Source organism: Rattus norvegicus, chromosome 2, assembly GCF_036323735.1.
Source record: "Rattus norvegicus strain BN/NHsdMcwi chromosome 2, GRCr8, whole genome shotgun sequence".
Taxonomy (NCBI): domain Eukaryota; kingdom Metazoa; phylum Chordata; class Mammalia; order Rodentia; family Muridae; genus Rattus; species Rattus norvegicus.
In genome coordinates, this window is record NC_086020.1 from 111,891,827 (window position 1) to 111,917,709 (window position 25,883).

A 25,883-nucleotide genomic window follows, 5' to 3' on the forward strand; every position below is an offset into this window, starting at 1 on the left:
TGTGAAAAGAGAAAGCCTAGGGGTGCCCTGCTCCAGAAAATAAAGAACTGCTGCAAATGTGATTCAAAGGAGCAAGATTCACACTTGGTGTGCCATTCCTATGGTGGAAAATGCAAGTTGTGGATCCTTCATCCATGGTTTCCAGTAGCTGCAAAGAGTTGTAAGAGGCCATCAGATGGAGCAGTAAAAGTGGTGCTTCTGGAAATCAGTCTGGAGGTTCCTCAGAAAATTGGACATTGAACTGCCTGAGGATCCAGCTATACCTCTCCTGGGCATATACCCAAAAGATGTTCCAACATATAAAAAAGACACGTGCTCCACTATGTTCATCGCAGCCTTATTTATAATAGCCAGAAACTGGAAAGAACCCAGATGCCCTTCAACAGAGGAATGGATACAGAAAGTGTGGACATCTATACAATGGAATATTACTCAGCTGTCAAAAACAATGAGTTTATGAAATTCATAGGCAAAAGAATGGAACTGGAAAATATCATCCTGAGTGAGGTAACCCAATTACAGAAAAACACACATGGTATGCACTCATTGATAAGTGGATATTAGCCCTAATGTTCAAATTACCCTAAATGCACAGAACACATGAAACTCAAGAAGGATGACCAAAATGTGAATGTTTCACTCCTTCTTTAAAAGGGGAACAAGAATATCCTTGGGAGGGAATAGGGAGGCCAAGTTTAGAACAGAGGCAGAAGGAACACCCATTCAGAGCCTGCCCCACATGTGGCCCATACATATACAGCCATCCAATTAGACAAGATGGATGAAGCAAAGAAGTGCAGGCCGACAGGAGCCAGATGTAGATCTCTCCTGAGAGACACACCCAGAATATAGCAAATACAGAGGCGAATGCCAGCAGCAAACCACTGAACTGAGAATGGGACCCCTGTTGAAGGAATCAGAGAAAGGACTGGAAGAGCTTGAAGGGGCTCGAGACCCCTTATGAACAACTGAGAGAGAGTACTGCCCTCATCCCTAGCTTCATCTTACCACCCTACTCCCTCCCCTCTTGCTGTTTGTGAATTTTCATTTATGTGAGTGGGAGTACATCAGCATATAAGTAGAGGACCGAAGTCAGCTGTCTTCTTCCACCATGTGGATTCTGGGGGCAGAATTCAGATCATCAGTCTTTACCCACTGAGCCATCCTACCAGCAGCCCCCCCTCTACCCACTTTCCTTTACATTTTGTTTTATAGAATATATTTATGGAAAACACTACAAGGGCTGTTCTGAAATATGGTGAGAAAACAAATACATTTATCACAAATGCCTTTAGACCTAGCTTAAAATACCCAAATTAAAATTAATCTTGAACATCACTTAGCTGTGTTCCCGTGATTGTGGAGGTCCCAGGGTTTTGCATCGCTCAAGGACATCTAGATGAACATTAATTATTATTGTGCTGTAAGTGTGATTAAGCCCACAGAGGAGTCTAATGAATGGTGAATCTGATAAAAGTTCGCTCTTTGCTGCTAGCCCGGGGTGAGGTGGAGGGTGAGGAGTGTTCTGAAATCATCATGCTTCATTTCTAAGTATTTCTAAGGTGATGCTTACGTCTGTCATTTGGTTGTAGAGGAACAATTCTTTCTACCTGAGTACCCTACTTAAAATCTTTAAGATTTTATGGTTCATTTAATAATACCTGAAGCTGACAGCGGTAGAGCGGCAGCATTGGTTCCCATTTACAGTTCAGACTGCAACCATTGGAAACACACAAGTCTGGGGCCACTGATGTAGCTCAGTTGGTAGCAGGTTTCTACCATGGACACATTTTAATCCCCAGAACAGTGGCTGTGGTGGTAGAGTCATCCTTAATATGGAGCTCCGTAGTGATTTTGATAGCCTAGGGCACCTCAGACCTGTCTCAGAAAGAAACAACGAAAAACAAGGAAACAAGAAAGAAACCAGAAAGAGTTACAAGTATTATTTTTCTAAACAAATTAAGTCATGCTATTGTCTTAAAAATAAAGTTGCAATAATTTGGCAAAATTATGTCTATGAAAACTGAAATTGTCAAAGCACAGCATTTCAAATTGAATATATATATGTATGCAAATGAATTCAACCCGGCAGATTTATTTAGAAGTTTTAAAAAATAATCTATCAGCCTATGATATTTCCCCAGGTCTTTCCCACACCTCTCTGACAGAATTACCTCATCTCTTGGCAGCAAGACTCCAGCTTTGGGGAGGTATAGCACTAATGCCTTGTTATAGTTTCCAACCCAGCACGATGACACTGGTCCATGGCCCCATTCCATCTGAGCTCATGTGTGACTGCTGGAGGCTCCTTTTGTGGTGAAAACTACTGTGGAGGGCTGAGGCTCTCTGCCGGAAGCTGCCACATGCCTGCTGGTTTTCACACTTAGGCACATGACAACAGTGGACCATTCCAAGATGGCCAAGCTAACAGCTACTGCCACCTTTCTCTTTCATTTTCATTATAGTGGGTAGGTGTAGACTGACATTTTCCCACAGCCTTGTATTGCACACTCTCCTCTATCTCTCCTGCCTTTTCTCATTCCTTCCTCTTCCTGCTAGTCCCCCTTGGACAATTACACTTCTACTTCACACACACGTACACACACACTCACTCACCCACACACTCACACACACATATACACACTCACGCACACACATACACACACTCACACACACATACACACACTCACACACACATACACACACTCACACACACATACACACACTCACTCACCCACACACATACACACACACTCACACCCACACACTCACTCACACACACACTCACTCACCCACACACTCACACACACATATACACACTCACGCACACACATACACACACTCACACACATACACACACTCACACACACATACACACACTCACACACACATACACACACTCACTCACCCACACACATACACACACACTCACACCCACACACTCACTCACACACACTCACTCACCCACACACTCACTCACACACACATACACACACACACTCACACACATACACACACACTCACTCACCCACACACACACTCACTCACACACTCACTCACCCACACACACACACTCACACACACACTCACACACACATACACACACACATACACACACACTCACACACACACACACACGATTCTGTGTATCTATATATAATGTATGAGAAGTGAGAGACAGCATATCTGTCTTAACTTGTTTAATTCCAATGTATGTCCATTTCCCTGCAAGCAACATGACTTCATCTCCTATGGGTGGAAAACCCCACTGTGTGCTTGCCACATTGCCGTTATCCATTTGTCGAGCACTGGGTTAGTTTCCATAACTTAGCTGCTGTGACTAGCTCTGCAGTGAGTAGGAATGTGTAAGTGCACTGATGTGATATGCTGCCTGGGCGGCCCCTTTGTGGTTCCCACCCTCTTACCTAACACTCCTTCACACGGTGCTTAACATCCTTACTGCTAGGGCTTGTGGGATGGCTCTGAGGGTAAATGCCCTTGTCAGCAAGCCTGATGACAGGAACCACATTGTGGAGAGACCCATAGTTGTCCTCTTGATCTACCATGGCATGCACAGGCATGCGTACACACAAAGAAAAAGACAGAGAGATAGAGAGACAGGGAGATAGAGAGACAGACACAAACACATAATAAATATAATTAAAAAAAACTCAATCCCTATTTCTCCCAAGGCACATGTGCTGGGAACTTACCAGATTAACACCTGGAAGGAACCGGCACCCTAAGGACAGGTTCAGGCGTGTATCAAATGTAGTTGGTCTTCATTTTAGTGGTGAGTTGGCCAACTTTCCCCTCTATAGTGCCCTCCCATTAGTGCTGCAGCAGCCTGTGCTAGGAGCTCTGCTGGTTTGATGACTAAAGTAGGTAAGGCTGGGACTCTGGCTTGAGGGGAAGGGTGCCTCAGGGGTAGATCCCTTGCCTCCATGTGTAAGACATTCATTCTCTGCCAAAAGGAAACACTAAATGATGTGGGGAGAGAAAAGAAACTAACCCAGCTGGGGGATTCACGGAGGCTTTTTGAAGGAAAAAGCAGGCATAGGAGGCCAACATCCTTGGGAGAGGGGAGAGCAGAGGCAGGGCCAAAATAGATCACATTCGTTGTAGGAAGAATCGATATGGGAATAGGTGTCCAGGGACACACACACACACACACACACACACACACACACACACACACACACACACACACGGGGGTAGACAGAGTAGTTCACTGCACACACCTAAGCCTTTCAGATTCTACTGTTCTTGCTGAAGCCAGGATTGGAGGATGTGCCTTGGGACTTCTGAGTATTTGAGGTGCCCGAGCTGCTGGGTCTTCACACCAAGCACAACCCGGGATCACAAAGGACTGAAATCATGCTTCTGAACTGTGGGTTTGAAGGCTACGAGAACTCACATAACGGTAGAGAGTTCCCACGGGGCTGAGCAGCAGAGGTTTGTAGCATGGCCAGCCCAATAAAGCAAACTGTTAGCTTTTCCTCCTCCTCTATCTCAAGTCAGAGTGAAATACACGGGTAAACTTATGCAGGAGCTTCTGTTCCAGGTTCTGCTTTTGTGGGTTTCGGGTTAGAACTGAAGGCTACCAAGCAGATCCGGGAGAAAGCTGTACACGCTTCAAGTAAAGCCCAGCAATAGACTGCTGATGAGGAAATAGATTCATTCACAAAACTGTAAGAGCCTGGAATCAAAGTGCCCGCTAGAAGGAATGATGAAAGAGATGAGCATGCGCGAGAGCAGCCCAGGGTTTCTGGCTCAGGTAGGGTAGGGCAGGTGATGACTGACGCCAACGTCAGCATACAAAATGGCATGGCAAGAATTAGAGAATGTCAGTCTTGGTTTTTGTTGTCGTTCTTAATTACTTGGTGTTTATTATACAGTCTAGATAAAACACTTATAGACTGTGAGGATCTTTGAACACGCAGCTATGGAGTTTTACATCACTCGAGGGCTTACATCCTGCAGACAACTTTGTATGTATAAACAGGCAGGTAAAATACAAAGAATTGAATCCAGAGATAAGAGATATGTGGCGTGTTAGGCAGAAGCTTCAGGGAAAGAAATCGACGTCCCTTGTTAAACTATTGAGTGCTTTTCAGAGAGCCCCTCAAAGCGTTTGCAGCGTCTGCAGCGTCTGCTTTCTCGTGTACAGTTCTGGTGGAATCCTAAAACAAACAGATCCAGTCACTCAGTGAGTCGCCGTCTGGAGGCTGACGATAAGAAAACAATCAAATGTGCATAGCTGTGTTATAGGGTCACACGTTTAAAAAATTTTTTTTAGAAATCTTTGATGCACAATTTTTTGAGAGCAAAATATGAGCTTATACATCTCTTGCAATCACTTTGTGAAGAATATCGATGTAACCCCAACATACAGCGTCTGCATGCAGAGAAGGGATCTGCACTGGCAACAGTCTACAGGGTGGTGCAGCCTGAGGCAGCAGTAGACATGTCCCCGGTCTTCAACTTCAGCAGTCGGGCCAGAGCATGAAATCGACCAATGGGCTGCCAGTGTGTGCCTGGCTGTCACAGGAGGCCACTACTAGATAAATATGTGACTAAGAAGTTGAGGTATTTCCATGGTATTTTCCAGCTTTTGAGTGTTTGCAACTAGCAAGCTAAAATAACACAGTCTAGAGAACAATAACACATTGTTCTCACAATGGTGAGGAACGATTCCATATACACAAGAAAGTACACCTTGGGGCTACTCTGTTCTGAGTATCCCGCATTGGAAATAAATGCTTAGGACAAGATCTGCTTCATATTTAGGAGTGTCTGTGTGTGCATAATGAGATATATTGGGGATGTGACCTAAGTGCAAATGAAATGTGAAAATAATATATTGTGTATACTTTATTCACAGAACTTGAAGGTAATTTTATACAGTGTTTTCAGTTCACCAAAAGAGGTGAGGTGGGAGGCTCATAAGATGGCTCATTAGACAAAGGAACTCAATGCCAAGCCTGACGACTCCAGGTTGAGATCTGAGGCCAACACTGTGGAAGAGAACACACGCCTGAAAATCGTTCCCTGTGCTCTGTGTGCAATGGCACGCACATGCCCATTAGTAAACAAACAAATAAATGCACTGTCTTTAAAGGGACAGGCTAGGTATAGCGTTCTGTACTTTGGTGCCATGCTGGAAACTTTTGTAGTCCCAATTTTGGACCATTTAGGATTTTGGATCCTTTTCCCCCCTTTTATTGAAAATAAATTCTTCTCTCACATAACATGTCCCAACCACAGTTTCCCCTTTCTCCTTCCTGTTCCTACCTACCTCTCTCCCATTTGGATCCACTCCCACCCTGACTCTTAGACAAAAAGCAGGCTTCTAAAAGATATAAATAAAATATGGCAAGACAAATCAACAGAAGAAAAAGAGCCCAAGAGAAGGCACAAAATCAGACTCATTCATTCACACCTCAGGAAACCCATAAAAACACTAGACTGGAAGCCATAGTGTAAACAAAAGGGGCCTACTGCAAACTCTCGCAGGCCCAGTGCAGACTGCTTCAGTTTCTGAGTTTGTAAGTTTGTACCATGTTGTTAAAGAACCTTGTTCTTCTGGTGTCTTCCACCCACTCTGGCTCTTAAACTCTTTCTGCCTCCTCTTAAGAGGTTCCCTGAGCTCTGAGGGGAAGATCTGATGGAGACATCCCATTTGGGGCTGAATATTCCAAGATCTCTCTCTGCCTAAGGTCTGGCTGTGGGTATGTGTATTCGATTGAGAATCATTTATGTAAACTGTGGTGCACAGCACACCCTTGTCGGCAGCACATCACACCTAGATTTTTGAAGAAGCATTACTTCATTTTTATATAGTCTCATTTCCTACTACATGGAGTAATTGTTCATATATCCACTGGTTATTCAGAGTGAATTGTCTGGTAATGGCTTGTCCATTGATCTTGACAATTATGCCTTGACACTACAATGTTTTTTACGGATGAAAACCATTCAGCTGCTACCACACATGCGACATGTCCCCAAAACCCAGGACTCTGTGCGTTAGGTGGTAAAGGAACTTTGTAAAAGTGACTGTGCTTGAGATTCAATGTTCTAGGAATGGCCAGGTGGGGCTGTCCTGATTTAATCTCTCCTGTTCTTCTGGGAGGGAAGGCAGTGTGACCTCTGCAGACTGCAGTGACAGCCAAGAAACAGTCCGAGCTCTGAGGTGGGAGAGACAAGGAATGGGCTCTCTCCTAGAAGCACCCTGCCCCACTGACCTGCAGTCAGTGATACTACACTTCTCATCTCCAGACAAAGGGAATTTGTGGAGGTTGGGAGAGCTGTTTTGTTTGGTTAGAGAAAAGGCGTAGATATACAGAGCAGTCTGGACACACACACAATCCATTATCAGTTTGTAATTAAGCTGGTTACGTTTTAATGTCACCAACAGGAAACAAATACATGGAAGCACATGCCTGCAGTCCCAGCACTTGGGAGGCAGAGGTGGGAGGATCAGAACTCTGAGGCTAGGCTGGGATAACCGAGACTTGTCTCAAAGTCAAACAACAGCAAGCAGAAATTGCTAGGAAATTAGTCAGTGAAAAGGTACACGAATTAAATACACAAGTATACAAAAATTTATTATTGTTGGGTGTGGACATAATATATATATATATATACCAAAATACTAGGCTGTATACCATAATATAAAAAACTTTTTATCAGTTTAAAATAGATGAGAAAAGGGAGAGTAAGAGTATACGGGGGAAAAATTGCTCAAGGTACAATACATACTTGTATGAATGAAAAAATTAGCATAAAAGAAATAAAACCCCAATAAGAGAGGGAAATGAAGATGGCTCAGGGGTTGGCAGACCTAGCTGCTCTTGCAGTGGATCCAGGTTGTTTCCAGCACCCACATGGTAGCTCACACCTATCTGTTCCAGGGGATCTGATGCCCTCTTTTGGCCTCCGTGTACACCAGGCAATAATTGTGTTGGGGTAGAGATAGACATGTAGGCAAAACATCAATAAATTAAAAAATTAAAGAAAAAGAAAGTATACTAAAAGGGATTCAACTTTATGCTAGTGGTGGGGCGGGGCGTGGGGAGCGCTTTTTAGAAATACAGACACCTAGCAGTAGTGTAGAATGCCTGAACCGTGCTCAGTGCCTAGAAGGCAGAGTCGGAGGATCAGGAGTCCAAGGCCAGACCTGACTATGAAATGCATTCAAGGCCATCCTGGGCTACATGAGACTGCCTCTACAAAACGAACCACCAAAAGGAAACGTGGATGTTAGTGATTCCACAGTGAAAACTCAGAAGGACCCCAGCAGAAGGACTGCATCCTCTCTCTGAGAAGAACCTGAATCCTTCAGGACAGCTGGTAGACATATACGTGCTGTGTGTGCTGAGAAGTCTCTGGAAGAAATGAGAATTGTTGGAAACAAGGCAGAAGGGAAGTTGGGGGAACAAGTCACTTAGTGATCAAGAGATGCCTTTAGGAGATTGGCTGTCAACCAGTGTCCTCTGGAGAGAAAGCAGGACTACCTTTCACTAACCACATCAGAATGTCAGTTGACTTCACGTGACCACCTGACTGGATTAAGGGATATCCAGATAGCTAGTTAAACATAATTTTGGGGTGTATCCGTATTATTCCTATAAGATACTGGCAGCAGAATGAGTGAAGATTCACCCTCACCAATGTGAGAGGGTATCATCCAGCTACTGAAAGCCTAACTAGAGAAAAACCAGGGAACAGCCAGCGTCCCACATTTACTCGAGGGTCTCCATGTTCGCCAGGGATTTCACTCTCACACCTCTGGACTTGATCCAGTAATTAATCACTGGCTCCCCTGGTGCTCAGAGCTTCAAACATGGACTGAATTATACCAGCTTCCAAAATCAAGTGAGCCACTCCCTGTAAGACTATTTTACTAAATTCTATATACTAATTGGCTCTGCTTCTGAAGAACTGCCATCTAAAGTTTAGTGCCACCAATGTTTCCAAAGAAACAGAATTGTGAGGATGAGACTCCTCAACTGGCACTACAATTCCTGAAGCTGGCTCTCTAAACTGATTAAGACATCAGTGACTTGCTTTCTAGTAGCTTTGCTAGTCTGTGTTGTCACCTTTATATCAGCCTTTGACATTCCTGCGCACTTAGAGAAGGAGCTAAAAAACTCTGCAAAGCAGCTTGTTGTGAACACTTCCAAAGCGACAGAACGGCATGGTTAATTGTGCCCAATGTCACTGACAAGAGAAATGACCATGCTCAAGGGTTCTACTTCACAACTTGTTCACGGCATAAATGACCTAAAAGAATCTAGGTGTCCTGGATTAAAAGCCAATCAATTAAAAAAAAACAGCTCCTTACTTTGTGAGTGGCAGGATTAACATGCAGGCTGAATTCCCAAGCTCTAAGTATCACACCTAAGTAAGAGGTCACAGCTAAGGAGAAAGTCCAAGCCAGTGGGCTATACCCAGAGAATGCTTGAGTCTCCTCAGCTGTCTTCTCAGCCTAATAACTAGGTTCAAGTGCCCACTAGCCTGACAGATGAGGCACAGCATATGCGTAGCATACAGGAAGCTCTGCAGTCCACCCCCAGCACCACATAACCCAGGCGTCTTGGCACGAACGTGACATTTCAGTGCTCGGGAAGTAGAGGTGGGTCAGCCTAAGCTAAGCAGGGTCAGCAAAAGCAGTGTTTACCTTTCAGCTCCCTGATTCAGGCCCTCAGACTCAGGACTTGATTATATCACTGTATTCCTGGAAAATTCTAATACGACCAGCAGCAACACACAGGGCTCTACTAAATAAACCTTCTGAGATCTCTGAAGAGACTAAACATGTACTTACCCATCTCACCAGAAGCCAGGAATAAAGATGGGACCACTGAGAAAGCTGACTGAGGGACAGGCTCTTGTCTAAGTTTTATGAGTTATATCTGATTCTGACTCTGTCAGAAATACAGTGTAGACTGATTAAGAAGACAACACCAAATGAAAGGGTGTCCCAGCTCCAGTTCACAAGCAGAAGACTAGCCCAGCTGCTCTGATACAAACTGATGCCAGCCTTATTGAAAGCACAAAGGATTCCTAAGAGATCTTATGAAGATAGGCCATTTCATCCGATTATGACAGCACGGTACATACCAGGGGATCCACAACCACCAGGTCACTGTGCTATCCTCCTAGCCGCAGCTTGGGCAAGAATGTCACCTCACACTTGTGACCAACTCAAACAGCCTCTGACTGACCATTGCTTTTTCTGTATCAAGCATTCCTTCTCCCTAGCTTTGGTTTCACAACGTAATCAAGTTTCTGTTCCTTACCTTTCTTCCTTGACCTCAACAATTTGGGATTTCCCTTAACAAAGAACCATCCAGAAGGCGAGGACTATGATCTATGCAGAAGATCAGCTACGGATGTCCCTACATTAGTTGAAATTCCTTGGAGTTTGTAGCAGGCTCCAAGGACCACATCATACTCTCTTATAAACACAAAACTATTGTCCTGAATGTTGCTTCAAAACGGTTTTCTGGAAATCACTACACACACAGCTAAGTTAACTTCAAGTACGATATATAGTACAGGTGAGCTTTCATTACCTAATCCTACGTCAATGGACTTGACTTTGCAGTATTGCTCCATTCCCACAAGGTGGGAAAAGAGTACGTGTCAATGGGTGGTATTACTTTTAGTATTTCTAAATTCCCTGGATAAGGATTACAGACATTTTATTTTGCTACTAGGAAAAAATGGCATACAATTTCCCAGTTTTTCACCAAAGTAGTAAATATTAAGATCAATAATGGCATCTTTATCTAATGGATTATTTTCAATTTTTAAATTTTTCTTATGTTAGTCTGTTTACACTTCAAAAGATCAGTTTCACAATATTTTAAATATTTATCACTATTTTATGTATAAATGTTTGCCTGCACATGTACCCGCAGAACCACACAGTAAGCTAGAAGAGTTCTTTTAATTTACCGTGTGCTTAAGTGCTGAGTCCTCACTCCAGCCCCTCACTACATATTTTATTAAATATAATGCTGGTCTATTATCCATTACTGATTCTTTGCTCTCAGTGTGTGTGTGTGTGTGTGTGTGTGTGTGTGTGTGTGTGTGTGTGTGTGTGTGTGTGCTGCATACACTTACAATTACAGAGGCCACAGCAGAGCAGCAGTGCCTTCTACTTGTATTCGCTGTAGATATCATTGCCTTAAGATGGGACTGTCACTAAGCCAGAAGCTCACCTTTGGGCTGGATTGCAGTGAGGTCTCAGGATCCACCGTCTGCTCCCAGTGCTGAGCTTAAAGGCACACAGAGCTATGCCAGAATTTAACATGGATTCTGAGGATCTGAGCTGAGGTCCTCACATGTACACGTAGAGCATGCACAACAGTGGGCACCCCTTTGGCCCTGAGTACCCGCATCTAGGTGGGTATGTATTTTTTATCGATCTATTATTTTCTACTTGGTCATCTGTTTATCTTTCACACTTTGCCTGTTTTAACTGCAAGCTTACCTTCAAGTCAGGCTTTTTCTGTTGCTTGAAACTGAGACATGTTTAAAGATATTTCTGCTGGGTGGCAAGACCACATCTTAAATTTTAGAATTTATGTGAGATATTTGTACATAATCATCCACATTCCCAAGGTATCAACTCCAGAACATTCCACAGCCAAGGTACCAACTCCTAATCGTCAATAGAATGAGTCAGCGAGCATTAGCTACCACCAATAGGCTTTTAGTTTTCAGTTCCTCACACTAATGATTTCCACCGTGTCATTTCTTCTTGGTTACATACCAACATGATTCTTTGTTACAGTTCATAAAGGAATGAACGATTTTAGGGCTAGCAACACAGACACCTCAATGGTAGCTTGCTTGCCTATGTGATGAGAAAGTGGGTCTAATCGCCAGCATCAAATACAGTTGCTTTTTGTGCTGCCGAGTGGTCCTCAGAACGTAACTGTGGAAGAATATTATTAAGCAACCTTTTGAAACTTGGTGATGAATTATTATCTCACCTTTATTGTCAATATAAATCATATCAATAAACACCTTGATGTTAAACCACCCTTGCATTCTTGAAAGAACCCTATCTGATGCTCTGAAGCTTTAAAACAATTGTAAAGGCTTTTGTGATAAATAAGGCAGTGTTTCTTTCTCAGCAGAGGGGAAAGTTGCTGATAATTCTGCATGATAGAGACTCCTAATGTATTTACTACACGAGCAATTTGCCTTTATCTGATAATGAGAACACACCAAAGCCCTACAGCAGACAGTTAATGATAAAACTCAGACACAGCAGCTTAAGTTAAAATTAATTACTCGCTTATGTGATATTTTCAAATGGTACACCCAATAATAGTAATAGTTCAAAACTTCTGCTATTTCTTCCCCTGGAAAATGCAGTCTTTGGTGGCAGGGCAATACCTCCATCTCTGATAAAACAAGAAAGGCTGTGTGTTTTCTCCTGGGGAAAAAGTGTATACATAGACATAAACACAAAATTTAAATGAAATACGGGATTTACACCCCCTCCTGTAAAGCTGAGCTTAAAACCCCTATACTACAAATAGCCCAGTATACAAATATTCAAAACCATTAGTGAAACACATGAATAAAATATCAAACAACCCAGACTAAGAAAGCATTCACATGTCTACAAAAATTCCCCTGAAGAAATTATGACAGGACACATAAGATACTTGCATTTTAAAGCTATTTATTTACAAAGTTCTTGCTAATATAACTGCTTTTAAAAATACAGCAAAACAAGGCCACTTACTAACCTGTGAAGTAGCACATGCATGGTATAGAAAAAAAATCCAGTCAGCTAAACTATCAAAGCAGATTACTGAAAAGTCCGTAACAAGGAATCTTGCAATATTCCCTTGAACATGTAGGAAATAAAATACATTTGGCCAAAGGAACCCAGTCATTCTGCCTTACTGACTATAAGAAATGTTATAGTACAAGATAATGGCAGACTTGCAAAATTTCTGACAATAAACTTCCAAATCTTGTATTTAATGACATGGGCACAATAAAGAGTTGACCATACATTACATCCATGCATTTCACAGGCACTTAGCAAGAGTGAAGACAACCTCAGAACAACTATACAGAGAACAGAAGCAATTCTTAACAGCTTCCCCGTGGTCTTATCCTTTGAAATAAATTCAATACAGTAGTCAAAACTAAACCAAGATTTGCTAGTGTCTAGAACAAGGAAATAAAATAAAAAAAAAAGTTTCTGAAACAATTATAAAGTACACACTAATATCTTGTCTTTGCAACATATACAATGTTTTGTAATCTTTCTCTTATCTCAATTTGCAAAAAGAATTCGAGTGATCTTAATTATATGGTTAATAACGGTGTGTCTTTTAAAATTCATGTGTTAGATCTTTTATTTAAAAAGAAAATAAACTGCAAAAGCGCAGTTGAGTACATCAAACAATCCAGCTGAAGAACAAGCCTCCAGACGACAATCAGAGGCTTTTATTCAGCAGGAATCGAATTGATGTTTAGTCTCTGTACAAATTGAGATACACAAATATGTACTTCCCAAAATTCATTCAAGCTACTGTACAAATACACAATAGTTTACTGTATCAGGGTTACAAAGCTACTGATTATCATGAATAACTTAAAGCCACTGGTCTTCTGATGTGAGATTCAAACAAAGAGATAAATTACATCAAAATTAGTATTTTTTTACATAGACTATCTTGAAAATGTATTTCAAGAAAATAAAACTGTTGGTTAGTGTTACTTATCTTCTCTACAACTTTTACCAAGTGCTAATTCAAAGTACCATGTAAGTCAGCATCTTATTGAAGTATGAGGTCCCTTGGGATTTAAGTTTCATATCAAGTGAGTTGTAGATCGACTTAATGTATGACTTCTCCGTTCAAAGAAAGAAGGGAGGCTGACAAGGGAAGGCGATGGAATACCCTATGAAAGAAAAAACAAATATAATTTACATTATTCTCCTCAAAACTTAGAGTTGCAGAGTACCAGAGTTGAGAGCCAAGCCTATGTTCTTACCCTCTGCTAATTAACATGACAATCAAGACACCAACAGTTCCAGACTCTAAATATAAAACTTAAGATCAGAGGAAAGGAATAAAACACAATTAAAACTAGTTTAGCATTCTCAAACAAAAGCTAGATGACTGACTGATTCAGCAGATGTTAATTAACTTCACCAGAAGACACTGGCTTAGTAACAGCGCTGGAGTCTTTTCTTCTATGAGACACTGATGGCTCAGTGTTAAGTTTTGGAAAATCAGTAGGCTCTTTAGTTAAAAAATAAATACTGGAGGGGTTGGGGATTTAGCTCAGTGGTAGAGCGCTTACCTAGCAAGAGCAAGGCCCTCAACTCCGAATAAATACATACATACATACATACATACATACATACATACATACATACATACATACATGCTGGAGGAACTTGTTTATTTGACAGAGGACGAGTGTCAGGATCTCCCCTTCCAGGGATAGAACTTGGAACTCAGGCTCGGAGGCAAGCACCTTACACCTGCTGAATCATCCAACTGGTTCTTTCTTAATTCTTAATTAAAGGTTGGTGTGTGTGGGAGGGTGTGCTGTGCACTCTCATGGGTCCTGAGAACCAAACTTGGGTGCTCTGAAAGAGCAGGAAACATTCTTAATTTCTGGGCTCCCCTCTCCAGAACCCTCTTAATTATTAACACAGAATTAGGAAGGATAAAAAGACATCTAATTTTAAGTCATATATTCCCAGAGTGCTGTATTATATGCACAGCTCCTATATGTATGTATATGTGTGCATTTTCATGGGTGTATATTTCACTCCACATGAAAACTGAACAGAACTGCAGCATTCTGAATAATAATAATTATCAGATTGCTAAGCAATCTAAACTTATTCTTTCAAAGGTCAAAGTTAATCATCATTAGAATCTTAAACTATATCCAAAACATGCAGAAGGTTAAAGCCCAAGAGTGGGTATAATCAAGATAAACTAAAAGTCTACTTTTTATTAGAATGCATATAAATGACTAACTTTATCTAAACTGAGGGCTAGTAAGATAACTGGCTCTAAGTTCTCACCAAAGGGAGTAAAATAACTAAAATACTACCATTCAAGTGATAGGATAAGAACTTCAACAGGGAAACTGTCTTCCCCAGGCAGTTTCTATGATTTACTCTATAAAAGCCACAAGTGTAAGGATCTATGTATCACCACGCCACTCTCCTTTACACGATCATTCTCCTATCGAAGAAAATGTGTAATAAAACATGCTTCTCGTGAACCTAATACATGTTTGTAAAAATACCTTTATTTGGCAATATGCGAAACCTATTTAATCCAATTCACTATCAATGCAGAGCAACGAAGAAGTTGTAAAGTCAAAGGATCCAACCCACAGAAAGGGATTCGATGACAGAGTGTTTTGTTCCAAGAACGAGTTTCAAATACAATGAGCTCCCACTAGACTTCATGAGACTTGTTTCCATCACTGTTTTGCGTCAGCAGAGACTAACTTTTTTTGAAATTTGAAAAACAAAAAACAAAAAACAAAAAAACAATTTGCTACCTTCCCCTAGTAATTCTGAAGACCCTAGCTGGGGAGGTAGGATGGTGGGGAGATGGACACCCGGAGCGCTGAGCATGCCCTACAGTGGGCCTGAGAGCGCCGCATGGACTTAATCCACCATTGCTTATGGGTGTTAGTATACAGCAGGCCACTGAGGAGAGAGCGTGGAAGCCTTAAAGATATTTTAGGTACTTCTCATTTACAGTATATTTCAAGTACTACTACAAGTAATATGAATTTTCTAACAATTCTTTTTTAAAAAAACATTTACTATAATTTAAAGGCAATGGCATTTACATTATTTACAACAAAAATTACACTAGATAAACCTTTGGCCTTGAGAAAATGTATAACCTAACAAGCAAGTGCTTGTCTGCACTGTGTTTATAATTTTGCACACTTTTTTTTTAATTTTCTTTTTCTGTTTAAATTTTTTTTTCTTAAAGACAGAATCCTTTCCATAACTACATGGCGGAGGCTGACCTTGGACTTGGGGCTCTGCCTCCACTCCGCTGCATCCTGGGACTGCAGGTGTGTGGTTAGCATGTGTTGGTTGCCTTGTGCACCGGAGACAAACCCTACCAATGAGCCGAGTCGTCCTCTGTGGAGCGCTACAGACTTCAGCCATCTTCTAAAAGACAGCTTTCACCTGTCTTAGCTCCTTGCCTGCATTAGCTCTGCATGGCACACAGCTAACCACTCGTTAACACTAGAGCACACTGTGTCCCAGACCCTAACACGGAACATACAATTAGTTCACCCTCTATCACCAGTGCTGGAGACTTGTCTGCTGTGAAAAGTGAAGCAGATCTTTAATAAAACGTGCTTCAAGTTACACAATGGTAATGCCAAAACAAGGCTTACGGACTTGGGCTTCATGCTCTAACCAGTACCCACCTGCCTTCCTGCATGGCAGTATACATGACATAGATGCATTATTTTACTATAACTTAGTCCTCTGAGGTAAGCATTACTGACCTGACAGCTACTTCACTTCCCGAGCCTTAGTGTTAATAGCGCAGGTTACTAACCATTCAATAACACGGCTACTTTGGTGATGTGACACTCCTACAAATGTCTTCACCCGATCATTCTAAAACCGAATGCAGACTGTTCAGGAACACTTAAGTATTTGCCCAACTTGAGATTCCAGAGAAATCTCTATTCTTTGGTTGCACAGATTATACTATACATCAAATAATTGACAAGAAATAAACCTTTGCCCAATGTTATTGGAACTCAAATAGAAATATAACATTTATAAAGTGATAAGCCAGGCCAAAACATGATTTTCTTCTTATGGAAATTAGAGTATGTCTCGGTTCCAGTAAAAAACTCATATCCAATAAACTACATAGTAGGCATGCAACTAACTCGGTAAAAGGAGACTCTTAGCTGGGCATGGGTGCACACATCTTTAATATCAGCACTTGGGAGGCTAAAATACACAGGCAGATCTGAGAGTTTGAGGCCAGTCAGGTCTACATAGCAGCTACATGATAGCCAAGGCTACACAGACTCTGTCTAAAGGATAAGGGGGTGTATCTTTCAATTGCTTTTATAAGTAAAAGTTACATGTTTAGACAATAAAACAAACTCCATTACTTCGTAGGCTACCCTAAAATTTTCAATTAAAAAAACTATCAAAAAGTTTTTTTAGAAAAATAGATTACTTTACAGTATTAAAAAGTTCACCAACGTATACATCTAGGAGAGTCCATCACCATGTTAAACCAATACTTACTGCTAAGGAAGATGTGCTGGACAGACGGCTCACAGCAAGTTTGCCACTACTCGGAGGACTCCTTCCCTCTGAGCTATGGGATGATGACAGAGCCATCCGCAGGGCTCTCTTGGGAGTTTTGGAAAAAGAGAATGCCCTTGTAACCTGAGGTTTAAAAGCAATAGTATTAGTTATAGCTAGACAAACTTAAGATGGTCCATAAAAATCTGTCTTCATAAAGGAAGCCAAATATATCACTTTCCACAAACAGGATGTGGTAGAACTCTCTCTGGCACACGCAGCGAGAAATGAAGTATGCTATAAACTATCCCCGCCTCCTGCAGGTAGGGGCACTGAAATCCAGTAGGAGAGGATGGGAAGGAAGGTAGCCAGCCTGGAACACAAGAACTTAGGGCTTGTTGTGTTGCTTGTTTTCTATTTTCCTGTTTGTAGGGTGGGATTGAACCCAGGCTTTCTGTGTGCTAAAAAGCTTTATCCTCAGCTAAACCCCAGCTAAGGAGTTTCTCTTATTCTGCCAAAGTGTAGACATGCAATCCAAAACCCTAGTTTCTTTACTGCAAGTGAAGGAGTTCTTCTAAATCATAGTCTATCTAGTTTGTCTCCTATGTTACATGTGTTAAGTGAGGGCATATATAAAGGTAGAACAGGACCTCCCTTTCAAAGGGAAACAAAACAAAGCTATAACGCTGCAAACGTCATGTGGCTCTCTGAAATTCTACTTCTATTCTTTCTGGTTTTTTGAAACATATTCTCTCTCTACATAGCCCAGGCAGGCCAGCACACCCAGCCAACTTCTATTTTCCATTACTAATATAAGATGAAAACATGAATACATTTCCTAACTCAAGTCATGCTTTGCTGAAAACTGTTCTTGACGTTATTTAAGATGAATGTAAATGCATTTATGTCTAAAACACCAACAACTCACTCAAGTCTGGTTCATACAACATTCATTGCACCAAGAATACATCAGCAATCTGTAAGTGCTGTGACAAAGAAGCCACTGAACACTATAAAATGTAATCTGTGAGTCATTTCCGAGTACTGTAGATCAGTTCTGTTGTAGACTCTGTGTGTGTGTGTGTGTGAGAGAGAGAAAGAGAGAGTGTGTGTGAGTGAGAGAGAGAGAGAGAGAGAGAGAGTGTGTGTGTGTGTGTGTGTGTGTGTGTGTGTTTGTGTGTTTGCGCGCGCACATACACATGCAGGTCACAGGGGTCCTGCCATGTATCAGCTGTTTTCTAACTTTTTTCTTGTTAAAGGTGGGATCTCTGCTGGCCTCACCAAACAGGCTACACTAAGGACCACTGAGTTCCAGAAATGCCCTGGACTCTGCTGCCCCATACTTAGGATTATCGATATCTCAGTGCCCGGCTCCACATGTTCTAGATTCAGAACTCAGGTCTCACAACAGCTCTAGACTATTTTGTTATCGGTGCTGAATGCAGCACTCTTTTAATTTAGTGTGAAAAGTACATTCTAGAGAACTAGAAGTTCCAGAAGTCCAGAACTTCACTAGAACTCACCTTTTTTGAAGTCTTTTTTATTGCTCTAGATGCTCGACTAAGTGTACTATCCATATCTTTTGTATTTACTTCAAAAGATTCTGGATCAGTCACGTACATAAGATTCTCCTGTTGAAAAACAAAGTTCAAAAACCAACTGTTTCTAAAACCATTAAGCACTCATGCACATCCCCACACATGGTAACATCTATAAATGAAGCTACTTCAGACTTGTGACACAGGCACATATGTCCTGGATCTGACAAATGTAGCCACCCTACCCCACCTATCAACAAAACTTTAATGTACTTATTTTTTACCCTTAAAAACAGTACCTTGAGGATAATGAAAAATAATTATTGTATAAAGTTACTGTAGACCACATAACTCAACAGGGAATGCATCCATATAAAATCTTACTAGCAACTCTAAAACTGAACAGTATTTAAAACAGCAAATGCTCTTTTAAATTTATGCCTCAAAGCTAACAAAACACAAAGTTTCCTTAAGAGAGTCACACCTGACTTTCTTCCTCAGTTTGTGTCTGGAAGAAATCTAAATTAGAAGTTCTGGCCCAACATCCTGAGTCCCTACAGAAACAGCAGCTAGGTATCAGATATCTGTAACACTCTTGAAACTGTGCAAACATTGTGTATAAATATGAGCAAAGTGTTCTTTCCAAAGAAGAGAGTTCACAGATTATAGAGTACATTCTCCAACGAGCAAAAGCCCTCCTAGAGTAAGCAAAGAACCATGGACCAAAATTACCCTTAAAACAAGATAACCTTTGTCAGAACATATCCATGAACTGGAGTCATGTGAGTGGAATTCCAAGTGCTTATGAGAAAACTCCAAAAAAAGCAATTCTGGACCTCAGTTTCTTCAAAACACAGAACTGCTCTTGGAATGTGTTTTCGTGTCCCTCCCAGGTGAAATGGATTAGAGTGAGTTTATTTCAAATTATTCATTATAACTGACTATTGTTTAAATGTCTCTGCAGAAAAACACGGGGTTTTTTTGCCTCCTGGAGCTTATCTGGATAATTGTACAATTTATTCACAGGACTCATGTTAATCTTCAGCGTTATTATAAATTGTCTGATGCTCTGAATAAAGCTACTTACTGTATGATATACTAGTCAGCCTCATTTATTGGCTCCATTTCCCAGATCCCAACCCTCTAGAGGACCAGACAGCCTTCTTCAACTAATTTCAAATAGTACTTTGGACTTTCGATATTAAGTATTTTCACTTTAAATCCATAAATCTAGACTGAAAAAAGGTCAATGACCTCATTCTTCAGGCACTGAAAAGCCTGCTCTAACTTATAGAAATATATACCATCTTGTGAATGATTTTTTTTACTGAAAGTTTTCCTGTGTACACACACACACACACACACACACACACACACACACACACACACACACACACACACACAAAGGGGAGAAAATATCTGGCATGTCTAGCCGAAGCAATTACAAGGAAAAAGCCTGATAGTACTAGAACTGACTGAGTACACAACTGTAGCAGAAGCCAGAGTGCAGTCCTAGCACCGGTCAGGAGGCTCCCATCTGCCCTAACTCCGGCCCAGAGACTCAGTGCTCTTCTGTCCTCCACCTCCCTCACAAGCACATACCGCCACACATAATAGCTAGAATTAAGATGAATCTTTTAAAATTAAAAACAAGAAAACAAGTCTTTCTACCTTCTTTAGACCCACTTTTTCCACCTGACACATCTGCTAAATTTCAGACTAGTCCAATCCCCAACAGATAACAGTACTTGTAGATATTTTTATCTTAGAAAGAAAAGTTGGGCTGGAGAGATGGCTCAGTGGTTAAGAGCACTAGCTGCTCTTCCAGAGGTCCTGAGTTCAATTCCCAGCAACCACTTGGTAGCTCACAACCATCTAATGGGATCTGATGCCCTCTTCTGGTGTGTCTGAAGATGGCCACAGTCTTATTTATATATACTTATTTACATATAATAAATAAATAAATTTTTTTAAAAAGAGATAATACATACTACATATACTGTTTTTGAAATGGTCTCTCATTTTCCACACTTAATTCATATTTATAATTTTCATAGGAATAGGATATACATCTAAATTCTAAATACTTAATGAATTTTTGTAGTGTCATGGGCTAATAACTACAGCTAAGGTCTACAATAATGATAGCCTTATTTCAAGACCATCTACGCTGGAGCTGAAGAAATGGCCCAGCAATAAGGAGTACAGGCTGCTTTCCAGAGGACCTGAGTTTGATTTCAAATACCCACCTGTCAGCTCAAAACCATCTGTAACTACAGTGCCTGGGAACCAAGGCCCTCCATGGCCTTCTTGTGCACTGATGACCAAACATACACAAAGGCAAAACATCCATCTGTGTAAAATACTATGTATTTATTCTACCTATAGGTTCATATATAAACTTTAAAACAGTGTAAAACTTTTCATAAAGTACAATTTTAGGGCCAGAATGATTAAGCCGTGAGTAAGGTGTCTGTCTGCAAGCCTGATGCCTGATTTCATCCCAGAACAACTGTGGTGGAGAAACAGAACTTGCTCCTATGAGCTGTCCTCAAGCTTCCTTCACAAGAGCACAGTAGCATACACATGCACTCTTCCAATGAACAAATGTCACATTTGAAGCTTAAGTATAATTTAGTATTTCAAATGGTAGGAGCATTACTAAATTTTCTAGGTATAATTTTATTTTCTTTACAAATTATCTTAGGGATCACTCTGCCAAATTCTAAAAGTTTTCCCTAGGACTTTAGAGACAGAAGAAATCCATAAACTAATTAAAGATGAATCAACATCTGTGTATTAACATTCTCACTCAGGAATATCTTATCAAGGGCTCAATACTGCAGATATGTTGCACTATTTTTGTGCGGGATACTGAAACCAGGTCTTGGAAACTGTCAAGATGAACACTCTACCATTGAACTATAGTCCTAGCTGAATACAAACTTGATAAATAGTGTGCCTGTTTCTTAGAAAGACTACTCTTACATACTTCATAACAAATGTTACTGAGCTTCCAGTCACTGCGCCCCAGAGTTAACCCTATGGCACAGCTCACAGGACCCAAATCCCGCCCAGAGAGAGCTGGTCTCCCAGGAGTGCTGACACACCTAATATCACAGGCTCACGGATAGGATAGGCTACAATCAGAGGCAGGAACACCAACTAACATCAGAGCTAACCAAATGGAGTGAGGCAAGTACAAGAACCTAAGCAGCAGAAACCAAGGCTATTTGGCACCAACAACCCAGTTCTCACACTACAACAACTCCTGGATACTCCGATACACCTGAAAAGCAAGATTCAGAGTTAAATTCACATCTCATGATGATGAAAGAGGACTTTAAGAAGGACATAAATAACTCAGTTAAAGAAATACTGGCGGAACACAGGTAAAGAGAAGCCTTTAAAGAGGAAACATAAAAAATCTCTTAAAGAATTACAGGAAACCACAACCAAACAGGTGAAGGAATTGAACAAAACCATCATCACAAAGTGAGACAACCCTGGAGACAGAAGATCAGGAGTCATACGCAAGCATCATGAACAGAACACAAGAGATAGAAGAGAGAACTCAGGGGCAGAAGATACCATAGAAAACATTGGCGCAACCGTCAAAGAAAATGCAAAAGGTTCTAACCCAAAACATCCAGGAAATCCAGGACACAATGAGAAGATCAAACCTAAGGATAATAGGTATAGAAGAGAGTGAAGACTCCCAACTCAAAGGGGCAGTAAATATATTCAACAAAATCATAGAAGAAAACTTCCCTAACGTAAAAGAAATGCCCGTGAACATGAAGAAGCCTACTCTAGATAAACATGACCAGAAAAGAAATTCCTACCATCACATAATAATCAAAACACTAAATGGACAAAACAAAGACAGAATATTAAAAACAGTAACATATAAAGGCAGACCTATCAGAATTACACTAGACTTCTCACCAGAAAATCTAAAAGCCAGAAGATCCTGGACAGATGTCATACAGACACGAAAAGAACACAAATGCCAGCCCAGGCTACTATATCCAGCAAAACTCTCAAAACCAAATTTACACAATATCTTTCCACAAATCCAGTCCTAAAAGGATAATAGATGGAAAACTCCAACACAAGGAGGAAAACTACACCCTAGAGAAAGCAAGGAAGTAATCTTTCAGCAAACCCAAAAGAAGATACCCACACAAACATAATTCCACCTCTAACAACAAAAATAACAGCATCACTACACCTTGATATCTCTTAACATCAAAAGACTCAATTCCCCAATAAAATCTAACAGAATAGATACGTAAACAGGACCCAGCATTTTGCTGCATATAGGAAACATACCAAAGTAATAAAGACATACAATACCTCAGAGTACAAGGCTGGGAAAAAATATTCAAAGCTAATGGTCCCAAGAAACAAGCTGGAGTACCTATTCTAATGTTGAATAAAATCGACTTTCAATCAAAAGTTATCAAAAAAAGATAAAAACACTTCATACTCAAAGAAAAAAAATCTATCAAAATGAACTCTCAATTCTGAATATCTATGCTCCAAATTCAAGGGTAGCCACATTCATAAAAGAAACTTTACTAAAGCTGAAACACACAATGCACATCACACATTAATAGTGGGAGACTTTAACGTCCCAATCTCAATAGACAAATCATGGAAACAGAAAATGGAGACACAGGAAAACTAACACAAGTTCTGAACCACATGGATTTAACACATATCTATAGAACATTTCATCCTAAAACAAAAGGATATACCTTCTTCTTGGCACCTAATCGTACCTTCTCCAAAACTGACCGCATAATCAGTCACAAAACAAGCAGCAACTGATACAAGAAGATAGAAATAATCCTGTGGGTCCTATTAGATCACCAGACTAAGGCCGGTCTTGAATGACAACAAAAGCGATAAGAGTCCACATACACAGGACCTAAACAACGCTCTACTTAGTGATAACTTGGTTAAGGAAGAAATACGAAATTAAAGATTTTTCAGAATTAAATGAAAACGAAGTAACAACATACCCCAAAATTATGGGACCCAGTGAAAGCAGTGCTGAGAGGAAAACTCATAGCCCTGAGTGCCTTCAAAAAGAAACTGGAGAGAGCAAACACTAGCAGCTTGACAACACATGGAAAGGTCTAGAACAAAGAGAATCAAATATACCCAAGAGGAGTAGAAGGCAGGAAATAATTAAATTAAACTCAGGGCTGAAATCAACCAAGTAGAAACTAGTAGGACTATAAAAAGAATCAAAAGGAAGAAAAAAAAACAAAAAACAAAAAACTGGCAGCTTTGAGAAAAATCAACAAGATAAATAAACCCTTAGCCAGTCTAACCAGATGTCAGAGAGACTGTATCCAAATTAACAAAATCAGAAATGAAAAAGGAGATAACAGAAACTGAAGAAATAAAAAAAAAACACACACACACACACAACCAGATTCGACTACAAAAGCTTATACTCAACAAAACTGGAGGGAATGAACAATAATCTAGATAGATGATACCAAGTACCAAAGTGAAATCATCCAGATCAGATAAGCCATCTAAATAGTCCCATAAACCCTAAAGAAATAGAAGCAAACGTTAAAAGTCTCCCAACAATAAAAGCCCAGGACCAGATGGGTTTAGTGCAGAATTCTATGAAATGTTCAAAGAGGAACTAATACCAACACTCTCTGAACTATTTCACAAAATACAAACAGTAGGAAAACTACCCAATTCTTTCTTTGAAGCCACAATTACGCTCATACCTAAACCACACAAAAACCCAACAAAGAAACAGAGAACCAATTTCCCTTATGAATATCAATGCAAAAATATTCAATAAAATTCTAGCAAACCAAATCTAAGAACACATCAAAGCAATCATCCATCATGATCAAGTAGGCTTCATCCCAGGAATGCAAGGATGGTTCATATACAGAAATCCATCAACAAACCCACCATACAAACAAACTGGGAGGGGGGGAACCATATGATCATCTCCTTAGATGCTGAGAAAGCATTTGACAAAATTCAGCACCCCCTTCAAGGTAAAAGTCTTGGAAAACTCAGGAATTCAAGGCCCATACCTAAACACAGTAAAAACAATATACAGTAAACCAGAGGAGAGAAACTTGAAGCAATCCCACTAAAATTAGGGACTAGGTAAGGCTGCCCACTCTCTCCCCACCTATACAATATACTTGTATAGGTAGTCCTAGCCAGAGCAATTAGACAATAAAAAGAGGTCAAAGAGATACATATTGGAAAGGAAGAAGTAAAAATATCACTATTTGCAGATGATAGAATAGGATACCCAAGTGACCCCCAAAACTCCATCAGAGAACTCCTATAGCTGATAAACAACTTCAGCAAAGTGACTGGATATAAAATTAACTCAAACAAACTAGTAGCCTTCCTCTATTCGAAGGATAGACAGGCTAAAGAAAAAAAAAAAATGGGGAAATAACACCCTTCACAATAGTCCCAAATAATAAAAAATAGCTTGGTATGACTCTAACCAAGCAAGTGAAAGATCTATATGACAAGAACTTCAAGTCTCTGAAGAAAGAAATTGAAGATCTCAGAAGATGGAAAGATCTCCCATGCTCATTGATTGCCAGGATTAATATAGTAAAAATGCCCATCTTACCAAAAGCAATCTACAGATTCAAGGCAATCTCCATCAAAATTCCAACTCAAAGAGTTAGAAAGAGCAATTTGCAAATTCATTTGGCATAACAAAAACCCCAGGATAGGGAAAACTATTCTCAACAATAAAGGAACTTCTAGGGGAATCACCATCCCTGACCTCAAGCAGTATTACAGAGTAATAGTGATAAAAACTGCATGGTCTTGATACAGAGACAGGGAGGTAGATCAATGGAACAGAACTGAAGACCCAGAAATGAACCCACACACCTATGGACACTTGATCTTTGACAAAGGAACTAAAACCATCCAATGGGGGCGGGGGGGGGGGGGGTGATAGACAGCATTTTCAACAAATGATGCTGGTTCCACTGGAG

At 40.5% G+C, this 25,883-nt stretch overlaps 1 protein-coding gene across 9 annotated transcripts in view; it reads right to left on the minus strand.

Annotated features, from left to right (window-relative positions):
- Positions 1–12,695: 12,695 nt before the first annotated feature.
- Positions 12,696–25,883, minus strand: part of Ect2 (epithelial cell transforming 2) — a 62,265-nt gene continuing 49,077 nt past the window's right edge. For all 9 annotated transcript variants that reach the window (XM_063282047.1, XM_063282043.1, XM_063282046.1 and 6 more), the window contains 3 exons: positions 18,847–18,954; positions 17,324–17,467; positions 12,696–13,947 (listed from right to left, as the gene is read on the minus strand). In XM_063282047.1, coding sequence (XP_063138117.1) covers positions 13,858–13,947; positions 17,324–17,467; positions 18,847–18,954 — 342 coding nt within the window. In that variant the 3' untranslated portion in view covers positions 12,696–13,857. The remainder of the gene's footprint in view (positions 13,948–17,323; positions 17,468–18,846; positions 18,955–25,883) is intronic.